The sequence below is a fragment of the Panthera tigris genome, chromosome E1 (genome assembly GCF_018350195.1).
Source record: "Panthera tigris isolate Pti1 chromosome E1, P.tigris_Pti1_mat1.1, whole genome shotgun sequence".
NCBI lineage: Eukaryota > Metazoa > Chordata > Mammalia > Carnivora > Felidae > Panthera > Panthera tigris.
Genome location: NC_056673.1, coordinates 47,536,295 through 47,552,775, shown reverse-complemented (window position 1 = coordinate 47,552,775; position 16,481 = coordinate 47,536,295). Strand labels below are relative to the sequence as shown.

General features: G+C 56.8%; 1 protein-coding gene across 1 annotated transcript in view; it reads left to right on the top strand.

Annotated features, from left to right (window-relative positions):
- CACNG4 (calcium voltage-gated channel auxiliary subunit gamma 4) overlaps positions 1-16,107 on the top strand; it is a 56,487-nt gene extending 40,380 nt beyond the window's left edge. Inside the window, exons 2-4 of the mRNA XM_042966913.1 lie at positions 5,060-5,143; positions 10,242-10,382; positions 13,152-16,107. Of these exons, the coding sequence (XP_042822847.1) occupies positions 5,060-5,143; positions 10,242-10,382; positions 13,152-13,690 (764 nt within the window). The 3' untranslated portion in view covers positions 13,691-16,107. The remainder of the gene's footprint in view (positions 1-5,059; positions 5,144-10,241; positions 10,383-13,151) is intronic.
- The last annotated feature ends 374 nt before the right edge of the window (positions 16,108-16,481 follow it).

Below are 16,481 nucleotides of genomic sequence, written 5' to 3'. Positions count from 1 at the left end.
AATAGCTAACATGGCAAACAGCCTGCTCACAGGGAGAGAACGCACGTGAAGTGGACTGGAAATGACTTTCTCTCTTCCCTCTCACATCAGCCATTAATTTTCTTCCTATCAGATGCCTTGGGCCAACACAAACAAAATTAAACTTGACAGGGATAAATGTGAAGTCCTTAGGAATAGACACTCCACTCAAGAGAAAACAGGTTGGGGGAACGTGAGTCAGTTCTTGAGGAAAAACTCCTGGGAGCCTGAGTCGACACCAGGTCCCATCAACAGAAGCATAGAGTCCAGAAGAGAGGAGGGGACGGCTCCACTGTGCTCTGAAACATTGGGCTTGGTGATGGGAGCTGTGCTTCTGGGCACCCAGAGTTGGAAGCCGACCCAGAGCAGAGCAGGGGGCCAGGCTGGAGAAGCCTCCTGGAGACATCAGTGAAGACACGATTGAAGGAACGGAAGATGTTGGATGTGGAGAAGACGTTCATTCAGGGAAAATAACCCAAATTCTTGACTCTGGGGAAGGGAGCAACCTCTTTCACTGTCCGCGTACCAAAGACAGGCGGTGCCTTCTTCTCCACAGCCCCCCTTCTTTAGACCGGGGGTGGGGTCAAGCTTCCTGCCTGTTAATAAGGTGTGGCTGGGGAAGCATCTAGTGCCAGCTGTTGGCAGCTGGTAGGGCATCCCTTGTCCTCAGCTTTGGGCCTCACCTGCGCATCCTGGGCAGCCGGCAAGTAGTTTCGCTTCCATCCGGTAGGACACAATTCTTCCCTTCAGTGATTTGAGGGGCCCCACCCGTGATAGAGGGATGGTCTTATTCCCAGGGATTATAGACCGCGCCAGTGGATGGAGTTTTATGGAGGCAGGTGATCTTTCAGGAACTTCAACACTAAAGCCATTGAAAAATGGAATGCCCTGGCGGGGCGCCTGGGTGGCTCAGTCGGTTAAGCATCCTACTTCGGCTCAGGTCATGATCTCGCGGTCCGTTAGTTCGAGCCCCACGTCGGGTTCTGTGCTGACAGCTCGGAGCCTGGAGCCTGCCTCGGATTCTGTGTCTCCCTCTCTCTCTGCCCCTCCCCCCCTCGAATAAATAAACATTACAAATTTTTTTTTAAAATAAGGTCGACAGTCGCTGGGTTCAGGGCCCCCCTCCCCCCAGATTCATCTTAACTTGATTACATCTTCAAGACCCTGTTTCTAACGAAATGCACATTCACAGGTACCAATGATTAGTATTTCAACACATCCTTCGGGGTGGGGTGGGATATAACTCAACCACAGTGATGCCCATGCCTTCAGCGTGTGCATAAGAGCTGGGTGTGGAAGGAAGGGAGGAGAGAAGAAAGGAAGGGGAAGGAGTTTATTAGTGGAAGAGTGAGACTTGCATGCAGGTATTCAATGTATCTCCGAGCACAGTTGTATGTACGTGTGATCGACAGCGTGTGCACACAGCCCCGAGAAAGGGATTGCACGGTATAGCTGAACTGATACTCCGTTAACTATGGATGGCTATGCAGCCACTAAAAAGAATATGTCTTAAATAACAGGCAATATGTTGGACTACGGCTTACAATTTCTATCCAATGCAAAATAGCCCTCCTAAATGTAGAGTTTGATTTCAGCAAAATTGAAGGGACATTTGGAGCCAGGGCATCTGTATGCAAGCTAACAGTTCAAAACCTGAGTTTTGCTTTCTGATGGAATATATAAATATATTTCTTGCCTCATTTCTGCCAAAGCATATTTCTCTTCCACATTAGCAGTGTTGGAGCAAGCTTTATTTCCCTAGGCTCTTTAGTATTTCTCTCTAGGGTTTTTAGCAACTGTTGGATGAGTATCAATTTATTTCTTTTATGAAAAATAGAAGTTCAGGCACCTGGGCAGCTCAGCCTAGCATCCAACTTCAGCTCAGGTCATGATCTTGTGGTTGGTGGGTTCGAGCCCCGCATCGGGCTCTGTGCTGACAGCTCGGAGCCCGGAACCTGCTTCAGATTCTGGGTGTCCCTCTCTATCTCTGCCTCTCCCCCACTTGTGCTCTGTCTCTCATAAATAAACATTAAAAAATTTTTTTTAATACACAAAAGTTGGTTTTCTCTAAGTCAAATCTATAGGCTCTGACCTGGAAAGATTTTTGTATGTGTTGTTAAATGAAAAAAGCAGGTTATGGAGTGAAGGGTGGTGAATAATTCTGTTCAAAAAATAGGGATAGAGCCATCCTTAAAATCCATTTATCAGTCCCTTATAAAACGAACCTCAGCAATTGTACCCCTGGGCATTTACCCCAGAGAAATGAAAATGTTAGGTTCACCCCAAAACGTGTACGTGAATGTTCATAGCAACATTATTAGAAATAGCTGAACATCACAGGTATAATCACTAGTAACAATCAGATGTCACAAACTGTGGTACATCCATGCTATGCAATATTGCTGTTCAATAAAAAGAAACAGACCGTGGGGCACCTGGTAGCTCAGTCGGTTAAGCATCTGACTCTTGATTTCGGCTCAGGTCATGATCTCACGGTTCGTGAGTTCGATCCCCACGTCGGGCTCTGTGCTGGCAGCTCAGAGCCTGGAGCCTGCTTTGGATTCTGTGTCTCCCTCTTTCTCTGTGTCTCCCCCCCCCCCCCCGCCCATTCATGCTCTCTCTCTCCCTCAAAAATAAATAAACATTGAAAAAAAATTTTTTTAATAAAAAAAATGGCGGAGACCCCTGGGTGGCTCACCCAGTTAAGCATCTGACTCTTGGTTTTGGCTCAGGTCGTGATTTCACAGTTGGTGAGTAGGAGCCCCCCGGCTCTGTGCTGAGAGGGAGAAGCCTGCTTGAGATTCTCCCTCTCTCTCTGCCCCTCCCCCTCTCACTTGCACACTCTCTCACAAGCTCGCTCTCTCTCTCTCTCAAAATAAAAAAATAAACTTAGAAAAGCGGGGAGAGCCTCACATACATGTTCGCGAGTAGGTGTGCGCACGGGAAGGTGTGGGAAGATACACAGCAGACTGGTTGGCCTCTGGAAAACGAGTCTGGAAAGAGGTGATTTGATTAACCTTTTCGCGTCAGCCTCTCAAGTATTTGACTTGTTCCAACAGGCGTGTGTGTGACTTGGTAAATTTGTTCAGACCCACAAGGTAGCCCCCAAACAGTGTGTGGGGAGAGGGAGAGGGCGTCAAGAGCTCCGCCTGGCCCACAGCCATGCCTGGAAAACCCTTGCTCTGTATTTCCACGAACGTCTTGAATCGGGATCTGGGGGAGAGCGTGACTGGCCCACTCTGGCCTCCGTGTGTCCCGCTTCCCGGCCACCCTGACACCACCGGCCTACCGTCATGCTTTTTCCTGCCCCTCACAGCCTCTCGTGGCTCTCCACCAACCCCAGGCACTCAGGGAAGAGAGCAGGGGCGGGGGGTGACTTCTGGGTCCAGCACTGGCGAACCTTCCCTGAGCCATCACCAGGGGCCAAGAATCATCTGAGTGCCTTTCAAGCATTGCCTCTTGTGATTCTCCCAAGAGCCCCAGGAGAGGAAGCTTGTGGTTGTACCCATTCTACAGATGAGGAGATGAGGTCGTTCTTGCTTGGCCTGGCACGGAGAACACCGTCGAAGCGTATCCCATTGGGGGCGTCACCGTCCCCTGACCAAACCCGGCCCTCCCACCGATGGCCCTCGAGGCCCGCGGGCCTTTAGGAGGCAGGGGTGTTCACCCGGCACCCCCGCCCTCTGGAGGCAGCAGCTAAGGAAATCGACAGAGGGGAACGTCTGGCCCGTTAACCGGCCAACGGGTGGGAGGGCCGTGTCCCCTGAGCCCTCTCCATGGGAAGTATGGAGAGACCGATGCCAGTCGGGCGCAGACCCTGCTTCTGACATTGTGCTTCCAACCGGGAGGTCAGGCTGGGCTGCGGGAGGCCAGCCGGACGCTTGGCAACAGCTGCAGAGCAAGAATTGGCCCCAGTTGGAAACAGCCCCCACCCCAGCCACACAGTGTCGTCAAGAGGAGATCCTTGCCGAAGCGAAGAGGCTGAACCGGGCACGAGGGGGTTGGCCTGCGGGGCGGGGCCTGGAGCCCTGTGTGCCCCGCTCTCCGCCCGTGTCCGCTTCTGCGCTGGGCGCCCCCAGACTGCAGGGGAGCAGCTGCTAGGAGAGCTGGACGATAGCTTCTGGAAGGGACGACCGGCTTCTCCTCCTGCAGTTACGAAAGTACCCAGGACGTCCTGCCTCCCTCTCTGCGGAGGCTACTTCTCAGAGTAGGGAAGGGAAACCAGGCAGGGGGGTGGTCCTGGCCTTTCTGGAAGTTTCTCTGGCTGCAGGTTCTCTTCCCTCCATCACCTTGAGTGAGTCAGCTCGGGTCATGATCTCGCGGTTTGTGGGTTCGAGCCCCGCGTCGGGCTCTCTGTGCGGACAGCTTCGGATTCTGTGTCTCCCTCTCTCTCTGCTCCTCCCCAGCTCGTGCTCTGTCTGTCTGTCTGTCTCTCTCTCAAAAATAAATAAACATTAAAAAAAATTAAAAAGAGAGAGAAAGGGGAAGGACACAGACACCATGGTGGCAGATTTCATCCCAGCTCCCCTGACCCAGACCCATACCTACCACCACACGGCCCCCAGCCCCGCCCCCTCTACGGGGCCTTCTGAGTCCAGCCACCAAACTAACCGCCACTCCCCAGGCTCTGATCCCAGCCCTGCCTTTTCTCGGCTTCCTCCTCTCCCTGGAAGTCCCCTCCACCTGTTCCCAGGGGCAAATTCTTTGTCATCTCTCAAGATGGCTCTGCAGTCGCCTTGGACAGGGGATGGCATGTCCTGCTTGATGCCCCTTGTCCCTGCTTGGTGACTGATGGTGTGCCTATCACTCTTACACACGTTCACAGACCACGGTCACCTTTGGGGCACGCCGCCTTCCATCTGGTGCTTCTCTGTGTGCCCATCCCCGCGCCAGACCAGGGATGCCAGAGCGGGGATTTCTCCCCTCTCCGTGCCCAGGGCCCGCACAGAGCCTGGCGCACATGCGGCACGTGAGGCTGGAGTCCATGGATACGTGAGCGCACGGAACACTTAGAATGTTCTTTTCCTCTCGTTGTCTCCAGGGATCTATAAAGGCCACTGCTTCCGGATCAATCACTTCCCAGAGGACAATGATTACGACCACGACAGCTCGGAGTATCTCCTCCGTAAGTGCCAAGCATCTTTTGCTTTCCTTGTATGTGTGGGAGGCAGGGGGGCAGCTGCAGGAAAGACGGGCCCCGTGAGGGTGAAGGGGTGCTGTTCTCTGGATGCTCTTTCTCTCCCTTTCTGATTCAGAATTGTTAGTTTGGAGGATGGACTTATGTCCAACGCTGCCATGGCATGCTGGGTATCCCAGTGGGGTTACTTGGCGCCCAGGCCCATGCCTGGGGAGACTGAGGCCCAGGCAGAGTAGGTGACGGTGTGGGCGCTCTGCTCGCCAGGTCTGCTGGTCACGGCGAGCTGCAGAGTCGCTGATTGCTGCCATGGGGCCTGGCGCAAGGAGGTTAAAGACACAGGCCTGCCCAGGCCAAGCGTCCCTAGGGGGCTGTGATACCCCAAGTACATTGCCCTCCCGGTCCTGGACCCGCCCACCCCACCCCCCACGTACCCAGCATTCTGTTCTTGAAAAATCAGACGGTCCGGTGGGGAGCCACCGCCTCTGCCCCTGCCTGTCCTGTGGTTGGGTTGACCCCCAGACTGGAAGTCACAGCATATACTGGACAAGGACAAACCCGTCCCACACGGGAAATCCAGATCTCATCCCTGGGCCTGTGAATACCACCCTGGGAGAAAGGAGGGGGCCACAGCCACAGAAGGTGCCTGGAAATGAAAGGACAGCACCCCTTGAAGCCGCTTCCCCCTTTCCCATGAGTCAGAACACGCACACAGCTGCTCACGGCGTCGCCCTCGGGGGCCGGGGCCCGGGGCCCGGCTTCGTTGATGGAGAATCGACAGCAGCGTCCTCAGAGGGAGCGCAATTCACTCTGCACCTGCTTGTGGATCGTTTTCTTCTAAGAGAAAGGATTTGGGTTGTGAGTCGTCTGGTCAAACAGTACAGCGTGTGGTTCCCGTGGAGCCTGGGGAAGTGTCAGGAGGCTCTGGCCAGACCCAGAACCGGAACAAATTTGGCCAGCTCTGCCTCCCTCACCTTCTCTTCTTCCTCCTGCCTCTCCTTCCTTTCTGCTTTCTGGGGCCAACGCTGAAGCAAGCAAATGACATTCCGTAGGGCCACCGCAAATGGCCGTGCGGCTTATGCACACGCTCACCTACACTGTGGTATAAACGACACCCCTCGAGTTGCACAGTGCGCGGCCTGCACAGCCATCTGGGGCGACCCCTGGTGCTCAGCCCAGCTGGGATGGCTCATGAGCGTCGGCCCAGAGGTCAGATGATGTAGCTTTCTGGGGTTCCAGCAGGAAGCAGACGGCATGCTCAGATGTGGTGAACGAAGGGTGTCTAGTGAAGGACTATTTACAAAGTGAGGTCAGGGTTAAGGAAAGCTTGCAGGGGGTGGGGAGAGCAGCAGGGCTAGTGGCCACAGGAGCCCTCGCACTCCGGGGCCTGAGCAGGTGAGGAAAGCAGGCATGGGAGCCTAGAGAAGGGAAGCCGGGAGGACAGGGCTGCCCGGCAGGCGCTGGGGCTTTTAGGAGGGAAGGCAGTCACCTCGCCTCACCGGAGCCTTCAGGAAGGAGGCTCGGGGAATACTGTTTCCCTGCACGCTCCTCCCAAAGCCAGAGGCAACGGAGCCCAAGTATCCTTTGCGTGGTGCATGGTGCGGCCTCCCGGGGCCCAGGGCAGGACGCAGAAAGTTTGAAGGAGGACCGGGAGGGGCAAGTCGGGGATGTGCAGCACACTCTGCCCTCCAGCTTCAGGCTCCCACTGTCCCCAGATTCCACCTGCGGTGCCCGAGGTGGGGGGGGGGGGCGTGAGGGCTAGGAGGGGCCCCGCAGCGATTTTCCCAAATCGATGGGGACAGCACAGACGAAAGATCCTTTGGGAAGGAAACGCCCTCCTCAAGTGTGCTCTGTGGGGGCCCGGCGGGTTCATTCACAAGATGCTAATGGAATTGGGGTGGAGGGCAGAGCTAACCCCCCAACAAGGGGGTGTTTTTCCACTCGGGGGCTGGCGGAAAAAGGAGCTGGCCCCGAAACGAGATTCGGAGTACAGGTACCTGTGAGCTTCAGCCAGAGGGAGCAGGCAACATCCTCGAACTGGGAGGGCCAAGGTCACGGTCACCACAGCCGTCTCCCACAATTCCCAGTATTTGGCCCTCTGGGCCCCAGAGTATTGTGACCCCCAAACTATGCAGAAGCACAGGAGACAGAGAGGAGGGGTCATGAGAGTTCATTTATTCACCCATTTAACACAAAGTTATTCTTGGGCCTATTACATGCCAGATACTGTGTTAGCCACACATGTCACTGCAGTGGTGGAGCGGATGCTCCAGTGGGTCAGAGAAGGTCGTGGAAGGTTCCACGGTGCTTGCCTGTGGGAGTGGCAGCTTAACCATCCGGGCGAGGGGTATCGACCCTGACAGGTCCAAGGCCGTGCTTCTCACACACCCTGCCTTCCACAATTCGAGAACAAAGTCAACCTTCCCACCATGCATTCTGAAGTCTTCCCGAGAAACCAGGCTTGTGCATTGAGTTCCATCGCTGTCAGAGGGGCTCCCCCCTCCCCAACCCGGGGGCTCTGGCAGTGCCCCCACTGGTTTGTACATCCACAGGAAGGTGTGGGGTCTGAGCGGTCACCCCACACACAAACACACAGCCTGCTGTGTCTTTTCCACCGGCCCCTCTGGCCCGGGAGGTTCCCACCCATCCCACCCTGGTCCTGGGGTCCCTTTTCCGGGTGCCACATTTCCCATCACGGAGCCAATTTGGGTGCTAAGGCTCGCAGTATTGATGTCAGGGCTGCTGGGAGGCCCTTGTGCCTGAGGGTGAGTGAGAAGGAGATACCCGTGCTCCAGACAAGACACGGACTCTCTCCAGGGCTTGATTTGGCCTTGAGGCACGGCCCGGACCTCAGCCTTGCTCGTCCCTCAGCTCTGTGCAAGACCCACGCTGCACCATTGTCTACGGCAACCCCAGCTGGCTTCTGCACATCCAGAGCCCTGGGATGAGCCTGTGTGGCAAGGGACAGGCACGCACATGACTGACGTGGGCAGGATGGATGGCTCTGAGCCAGGTCTGGCCTCAGCGACCGTAGAGGCACTGGGCTCCCTTCTCCCCGGCCCCTCTGACCCGTCTGCAGAACGGGGGCTTCCAGGGGGAGCTGACCCCGGATTTTCTGGCCAGCATGGCTTTGAGGCATGTTTCCAAAGCCCACGGGAAACCTCCTCCCAGAGCCTGCGGCTGCAAGAAGGCAGAGGAAGGAGGAGGAGGTGCTGGAGAGAAGAGCTTTATTTAATGCCCCCAACAAAGCCCCCTCTGTGAAGCAGGGCACACACTGGTGGGCTTACAGGAAAGGAGACAAATAGTGCCTTCAGAGGCTGCAAGGCCACAAACCGGCTCAGCTGGCTCAGGAGTCGGCGCCTGCCAGGGCTCCCCGACTCGCTATCCCCCGCCGGGGCCACCAAGGGTCCATGTCGCCAGGATTTCTACTGGGCTGGGAGACCTGTAGGCCCATCAGGAAGGCTGAGCTCAGGGCTCCTCCTGAAGCCCCATTTCCCTTCCTCCTGGCCCTTCCAGCCAGATGCTAAGGGGGACCCATATCCCCTAAGCCCCTACCAAGTGCAGAAAGTGTATTCTTTTCCTAGGGCCGCACTCCGGGTGGCTTAAAACAACAGGAATTTACTGTGAATTTACTCTCTCTCGGTGCGGAGGCTGGAGTCTTCAATGGGATGTTGGCAGGGCTGGGCTCCCTCCACGGCGCCCAGGGGTCTCCTGCGACGCCTGTTGGCTCCCCACCCTCCTTGACGTGGGGCCCCCTCACTCCTATCTCTGCCTCTGCCTTCACACGGCTTCTTCCCTGCCTGTGTCTCTTCCTCTGCTCACAAGAGCACTTGTCATTGGATTTAGGACCCACTCTAATGCAGGATGGTGTCCTCTTGAGATCCTTAATTTAATCACACCTGCAAAAAAACCCTCTTCTAAATAAGGTCTCATTCATAGATACCTGTGATTAGGACTTGGTCATATCTACTGGGGGGAGGGGTGCAATTCAACCCCTACAGGTAGGTATTTAATACTACTCTCCCCAGGTTACGAAACAGGAGACTTGGGGCGCCTGGGTGGCTCAGTCAGTTAAGCGGCCGACTCTTGTGTTCAGCTCAGAGTGTGATCTCACAGGTTGTGAGTTCGAGCCCCACGTCGAGCTCTGTGCTGATAGCGTGGAGCCTGTTCGGAATTCTCTGTCTCTGCCCCTCCCCAGCTCATGCTCTCGCATTCTCTCTCTCTCTCTCTCAAAATAAATAAACAAATGGAAAAAAAAAAAAGAGAGGAGACTGACGTTGTCAGAAGTTAGCCGCCCTGGTCGGTGGCAGAGCAAGTGTGCGAGTCCAGCTTGGCTGGACAGCGAGGTCCACGCACGTCCCACCGTGTTTAGCCACCACACCCCACCCCGTGACCTCAGGAGGCCCTGGTCTGTCCCCGGGGGGGTGGGGAGGGGGACGATGACAGCAATGATGGCAGTGGAGATAAAGGCTGTCACTCAGAAGTATGTGCAATGGCCAGGCCCTGTGCCAAGCCTCTTAATACACACAAAACCCACCAGAGGAGGTGGGTCCCTGCTCCCAGCTGCTTTCCGCAAACGGGGAAGCTCAGTGTTAAGTGAAGCGGCCTGACAAAATAGCCAGCATGTCCCAGAGCAGACCCAGCCCCACCTGATGCCAAAGGCTGCGTCCTCAGCCACCCATCACCACTTCCCAGCCTTCCAGAGGCTCCTTAGAGACCGCGTCCCTGAAAGGCCCAGTGTAGCGGTGAGGGTATGGCGTCTGAATGGAAGGCAGACCAGCGTTTTCATGGCTGTTACTGGGGCTCCCAGATACCATTGAGGGGCCCTCCTGCCTTCGGGCTGGCAGGGGGAGCCTGCTGCGGGCAGACGTGACTCCGGGCCTGAGCCGTCGCTTGAGTGGGGCCAGGCTGCCCCCGCGCGGCCAGCTCCCAACCCGCCGAGGTCTGCAGGGCCTGATGGGAGGGAACCTTCAAAGTCAGGAGAAGGGCCTCGAGCGTCGGGGCTCCCGGCCGACGCCCGAGGCCGAGGCGGTGCCCAGAACGGCGGCCGCCCTCACTGCCCTCTGCTCTGTCTCCCGCCCCGGCCCAGGCATCGTGCGCGCCTCCAGCGTCTTCCCCATCCTCAGCACCATCCTGCTGCTGCTTGGCGGGCTCTGCATCGGCGCCGGGAGGTTCTACAGCCGCAAGAACAACATCGTCCTCAGCGCGGGCATCCTCTTCGTGGCCGCAGGTGAGCCGTTCCGCCGGCACAGGGCGCGCGCCCGGGGCGTGCGCGGGGCTGGGGGCGCCGACGAGAGGTCGTTGCTCGTAATTGACTTCAAAAGTCCGGGTGTGAGGGGGCTGGCGCGGGGGTGGGGAGCGGCTGCTCAACGGGCACGGAGTCTCCTTTTGGGGGCGGCGAACACGTTCTGGAACTAGAGGCGTGGGGTGCACAACACGGTAAATGTACTAAATGCCGCTGAAGTGGGCACTTGAAGGGGCTCATTTGTGCCATGTGGATTTCACATCAATCACAACAATAAGTAAGTCTAAGTGTGCAAAGTGCCACAAAGGGGCAGTGCCGGCGCCTTATGAACCTGGCTGCCTCGGGGGGGGGCCAGGAGGGTACCCCGAGGGACTCACGGAAGCCAAGACCTGAAGGAGCGGAGGAGGACAGGGTGAAAGGGGGCAGAACGGGCAAGGGTGCACATCAGAGTCACCCTCTGCGACCCAGTGAAGACCCACGGAGCTGCGGGTGACAGTAACACACGCCCTCCTAACTGGCGTGACGCTGGCACTCCTCCGGGCCTCGATGGAGAGACTTCAGCGCATGCCTCGCCACTGCAGACGTGGAGGCAGTCAGGCCGGAAGTGGGCTCACAGCTGGCTAGCGGCCGGCAGGTGCACATACATGGTGGGGTGGAGAAGTCGGGATTTCCCGCCTGGGTCTCCGGGGGAATCTTGACGGGGCAGAACTTGGCCGGTGGCATCCTGGAGTCTCCAGGCAGCACCTGCAGAGGTCAGATAAACTCGCAACAAGGGACCCTGTCAGGAGAAACAGGACGTGCCTGACGTCCTAGGCCTTCTAGTAAGTAAATTCGAGAGAGGTTACAAAGTTCAGTAATTCTTTCCTAGGTTGTTAACAGAGCTCCTTGCACCGCCTTATCAGTGTTTTTGCTTTCAAAGCATCCTTTGTCTTACCCCAGTCTGGTGAGGCGACCCTAGATGGGCCTGGTCTCTGCATCCTAAAACGGTCCAGTAGTCCCATGAGGGTGATAATGAGAATCCCAGTAAAGGTGGTGGTTGGTGGTCGAGCTTCCTTTTTGAGGATGGGGAGGGGCCTCACAGGGCCCCACCGCGTCTTGTCCTCTCCTACCGTCTCTCGGAGAGAGGGAAGGCGACTTCCCAAAGCAGTTAAGGGACTGGTTCAAAATCTTTCAGCCAGATTCTTATGGTCCTTCCTCTACATTACTTCCGCTTCTGCGTCCTTCCAGGGCAACAGATAATGTGTGAGTGTGTGTGTGTGGGGCTGTATGTGTGTTAAGGGTGTGTGGTGTGCGTGTGTGTGTGTGTGTGTGTGTGTTAGCAAGAAGTACCCGAGTGTCAGGTCTCCTTCTTGGCCACGTCCCCATCCCTTTGCTTCTTGTCCCCTCCAGAGACAGAGGTGGGAGGAAAGGGCCACACCCCATTCTCTCTCCTCCTTCGAGCCCCCAGATTTCTGAAGGTGGGGACCACTAAAGAAGTCCCTGCTGTGAGGTTTGAATCCCGTACCCCTTCCTTTCCCGAGGAAGGGAAAGATTTGCATAACACCAGCTACCACATACTACAGCCGTGGCCCCAGGGCTCGGTGAGCACAACCACATCATCCCAGATTCTGAGGGGGTAGTCAGGTGGCCCAGGTGGCTTCCCTGAAGTCACATGGTGGCAAAGACACAGGCTGTGCCCACGGCCGTCGGCCTCCAAAGGTGCCCTCCGCAGCTGCCCATTTCCCCAGGGGGAGCCATACAAAGCCATATCCAGATGTCCCGGGTCACTGGAGAAGCTGTAGATTCCAGGGCCCTGGCAGAAGCAGGATTCAAGTGCAGGCAGCTTGGCTCTACTCAAACTCACTTATAATGAGATGAAATTAAATGAAGACCACAACAGGTGACTACATCCCACCTCTCAGGCTAGCAAAGGTCCAGCACATTGATACAATAAATTATAGGCTGTTGACACCCACAGTCGTACTCCTGCGCGTGAGGAGCGGTGTGGACGCAAGGACGTCCGTGGCAACTTTGTCCTGGCGGAAGGCCGGAAGCCACCTGACTGACGCCCATAGCAGAGGCCTGGTTAGATATCCATGCAGCGGGTGCTACATGCACTTAGACAGACAGCTCTCCGTGGCCTGACGTGGAACCGTCTGCCAGGTGGACTGTTGAGTGACAAGGCAAGAGGACAAAGAGTATTGTGCAAGGAAAGAAAGAGATGTGTGTGTGTGTGAGAGAGAGAGAGAGCAACAGAGAGGGCGGGAGGGAGAGAGACTAGATACAACGATAATATAAGAAAGAAGATAACAGGGGCGCCTGGGTGGCTCAGTCGGTTAAGCCTCCAACTTCGGCTCAGGTCACGATCTCACAGTTCGTGAGTTCAAGCCCCCTGTTGTCGGTGCAGAGCCCCCTCCGGATCCTTTGTGTCCCCCCCCCCAATCTCTCTCTGCCCCTCCCCCACTTGCACGTTCCCTCTCTCTCTCTCTCAAAAATAAATAAAACATTTTTTTTAAAAAAAAGAAAGAAGATAACAGTAATGGCCTTCAGGAGGGGAACTAGGTAGCCAAGTGCCTGTGTTTTACATCTCATCGGAACTTTTGCTTTATTACCTCAAAACCAATTCCTTAAAAGAAAAGTCGGCAACTGGAATAAAGCAATACCTATCCAAGGGGGGGTGGCCACCAGCCCCTCCTCCGCCCTCCTGTCCCTCGTCCAGCTGTGGGTCTAACGTCTGCCTCCCTCCCTCCCACCCCTCTCCTGCTTCTCTTTCAGGCCTCAGTAACATCATAGGCATCATCGTCTACATTTCCAGCAACGCAGGTGACCCAAGCGACAAACGTGATGAAGACAAAAAAAACCATTACAACTACGGTTGGTCTTTTTACTTTGGAGCCCTGTCCTTCATCGTGGCCGAGACCGTGGGTGTCCTGGCCGTAAACATTTACATTGAGAAAAATAAAGAGTTGAGATTTAAGACCAAACGGGAGTTCCTCAAGGCCCCCTCCTCGTCTCCCTACGCCAGGATGCCGAGCTATCGGTACCGGCGACGACGCTCACGGTCCAGCTCGAGGTCCACCGAGGCCTCTCCGTCCAGGGCGGCGTCTCCGGTGGGCCTGAAGATCACTGGGGCCATCCCCATGGGCGAGCTGTCCATGTACACGCTGTCCAGGGAGCCCCTCAAGGTGACCACCGCCGCCAGCTACGGCCCCGACCAGGAGCCCGGCTTCCTGCAGCTGCACGACCTGTTCCAGCAGGACCTACAGGAAGGCTTGCGCGTCAGCGTGCTGAACCGGCGGACGACCCCCGTGTGAGCCACCCCCCTCTCTGCACCGGCCTCTCCCCAGAACAGCTGTTTGGATCCCACAGGAGGGCATCTGACCCTTAAGGCTGGACCGACCATGGACTGAAGCCAAAACCCAACCCTCCCTCGTCTCCAGAAAGTGTCACGGGCTGGCTGGGAGCGAAGCGCTGGGAGACGGGAGTTGGAAGCCGAAGGCTGACTTTGTCCCCCAGAGGGGCGTTTGACGGCCCAGGATTCCGAGATCTCCTGAGGCTGCAAGGCCTTGACCAACCTGGGAAAACAAAATCGAGCCATTGTCTCCTCTTGGAAACAATTCTTGCCGGAAGAACGGGCTTTCAGAGCCCTCCCTCTCTGCCTGGGTGAGGGGCCACCGGGAGGGATTCACTGGGTACACGGGGACCTTTGGACACTGGTCAGGTGCCGTTTGACCTGAGGTTCTGGGTCTGTGAGCGGGAAACAAGGAAGCCGAAACTTGCCCCCTTCCTGTCTGTTTCTTGCTCTCTCTCTCTCTCTCTGGCAGTGGCCGGTTGTTGAAATAACAGTGATCCTGAGGAGAAAGCCCCTGTGGCCAACTGGTGCTTTGGCCTTTGTGCTATCCTGGGGCCGGCTTCCCTCGACCTGAGGAGACCAAGGCCTGTGGAAGGATCCGCAGTGGAGGAGGCCATTCGCTGGCCTGGGTGTGAGGTAAACCCAGAGTCTGTGGCTTGGCATTCTGGTCTGCTTCTAGAAGTTTCTGCCGTACACAGAAAGGGCAGGGCGCTCTGACTGTACTTGAGAGCCTGGAAGATTCCACGGGTCTGAAGGAAGGTGCCCATATGGCCTCTTGCCGTGCCCCTCCCCACGGACCCTCCTCAGAGCAGCTCTGTCCCTTCTTGGGGAGCAGAAGGGGCAGACCCCCACCACCACCGGCGTTTGGCAACAGGAGCCTGAACTTCTGTTTGAGAAAGGGAGACCCGAGGGTGAACAGCGGCCAACACATCAGAACAAACATCCGTTTCCTAAGTGGTTATTGATCGTGACTGGTTGCAAATGAAGGCCAGGGGAGCAAGTGACACTCGGTTCTTCGTCCAGACAACGGCAGCAGCAGCCCCCCCCCCCCCACACCCACTCTTGTCATTTATTCTGCCACCACCCGAAGGGCTCAGCCGAGGGAGTTCGGGCAGTTTGGACGAAAAGGCCGCGCTGTGTTTGCCTCCCTCCTCGCGGGAGGGACATCTCGGCGCTCTGGAACCGAGGCGGCGGTTCCGCGCTGGACGTTTCCTTCCGACCACAACCATCTCTTCCCATCCGGAGGCAAGCGGAGAACGCAGACGCGAGTGTGGGTTCAGAAGACAAACTTTCTGGAACAGGGAGCTCACCCTCTTTTATATAAAACACACGCTTTCTAAAGACAAATCCTTTCTTACTTTTTGAGACTTGGTCGTCCGATCTCGAGCGGTCGCCTGTGGTCCCGGTAGCTGTCATCCTGAGAAGTGACCAGCGAATTCTTACCTCAGCCACCTGCTCGCCGACCCCCTGGGCGGACTCAGCCCCCAGGAGTTGAGATCTGGGTCACGGTCATCGCCATCCTCCTTCACCCCCGGAGAGGAAATCTCCCCGGGGACCCCTCGCCTGACTGCCCCGGAGCGCTGGCCAGCCGAGGCGCGGTGTGCTGGGGACCCTCCGCGCTTGCCCGAAACCCCTTCCTCCCGTTGAGGTTGGCTTTGTGTGGTGGTTTGTCCAAGCATGTGCAGCCGTGAATGCTGGAGTGTCAGGGCTCGTGGCCTGCCCTGCTGGGGGCCAACCCCGTCCCGTCCTGCCCCCAACCCGACCGCCCTTGGTGCCCCACCCCCCCATCTGTGACCGCATCTTCCCGGGCTCGAAGGAAAGGGGGCAACATCTGGGAACCCATCACCCCGCCAGGTCCCCAGACTCTTCTGTCACTTCCCAAAGCAAGGCAGCCGTGCTGTTTCTTCCACATAAGTCACCTCCTCCCCTGCTGCCCCGGAAGTTTCTGTCATTTCATGCAGAGAGCTGTGTTCCCATGAATCCTACCTCTCGCCCAGTCCCAGGCAGAGAATGTGGGGCCCACTCTAGGGACCAAGAAAGAGTAGAAAGAACCAACAAAGAAGGACAGAAGAGCAGGGAGCAGAACCACCTCAGAGCCCCTGGTCTTCACAGCCTTTCTCCCCACCATGCCCGGGCTCCCGGACCCTCTGCCCGGGGCCACCCTTCTGCGCACCGCCCCTCAGCCAGGGGCGCCTGGGGAAGTGGGCGGAGCTGGCTCCCTGCCACCTGTCAGGCTGAGACCTTGCGTCCCCAGAGGGGGACGCAGGGGCCTGTGCCCACCTCCTCCCATCCCACCACCCTCTCCAACCAGCCCCTGTGTGTTTCGCCCGTTAAGCACCTGTGAATCCTGTTACCTACTACTGGTTTTGGGTTGTTAGTTCTGTCTTTTTTTTAATTAAATAAAAACCTTTTTGAAATGTTCTCTTCTTGATGTGGGGGGAAGGGGTCGAGCTCCCTTTGAGTCTTTGTGGGCACTGAGGGCAAACCGTGTCCCTCCTGGGGGACACTGTGGACCCTCCAGGAGAAGAAGGAGGGCGGCTGGGCCCTGTGCCGGCCAAGGTGGGTTTCTCCGGCTTTCATCTAGGTCACCAGCCACCTCCCTGGCAACACCAGCTGGTTTCAGACTGCTGAGTGGTATCATCAAGGTGCCTTTTAACAGATGGGCTGGGAGATGGACAGGCCACCCCTGCGTGTGGTGTGGGCATCTGGGCAGCTGAGCAAGCCAGACCCGTCTTCAGAACCTGCCGGGCGGG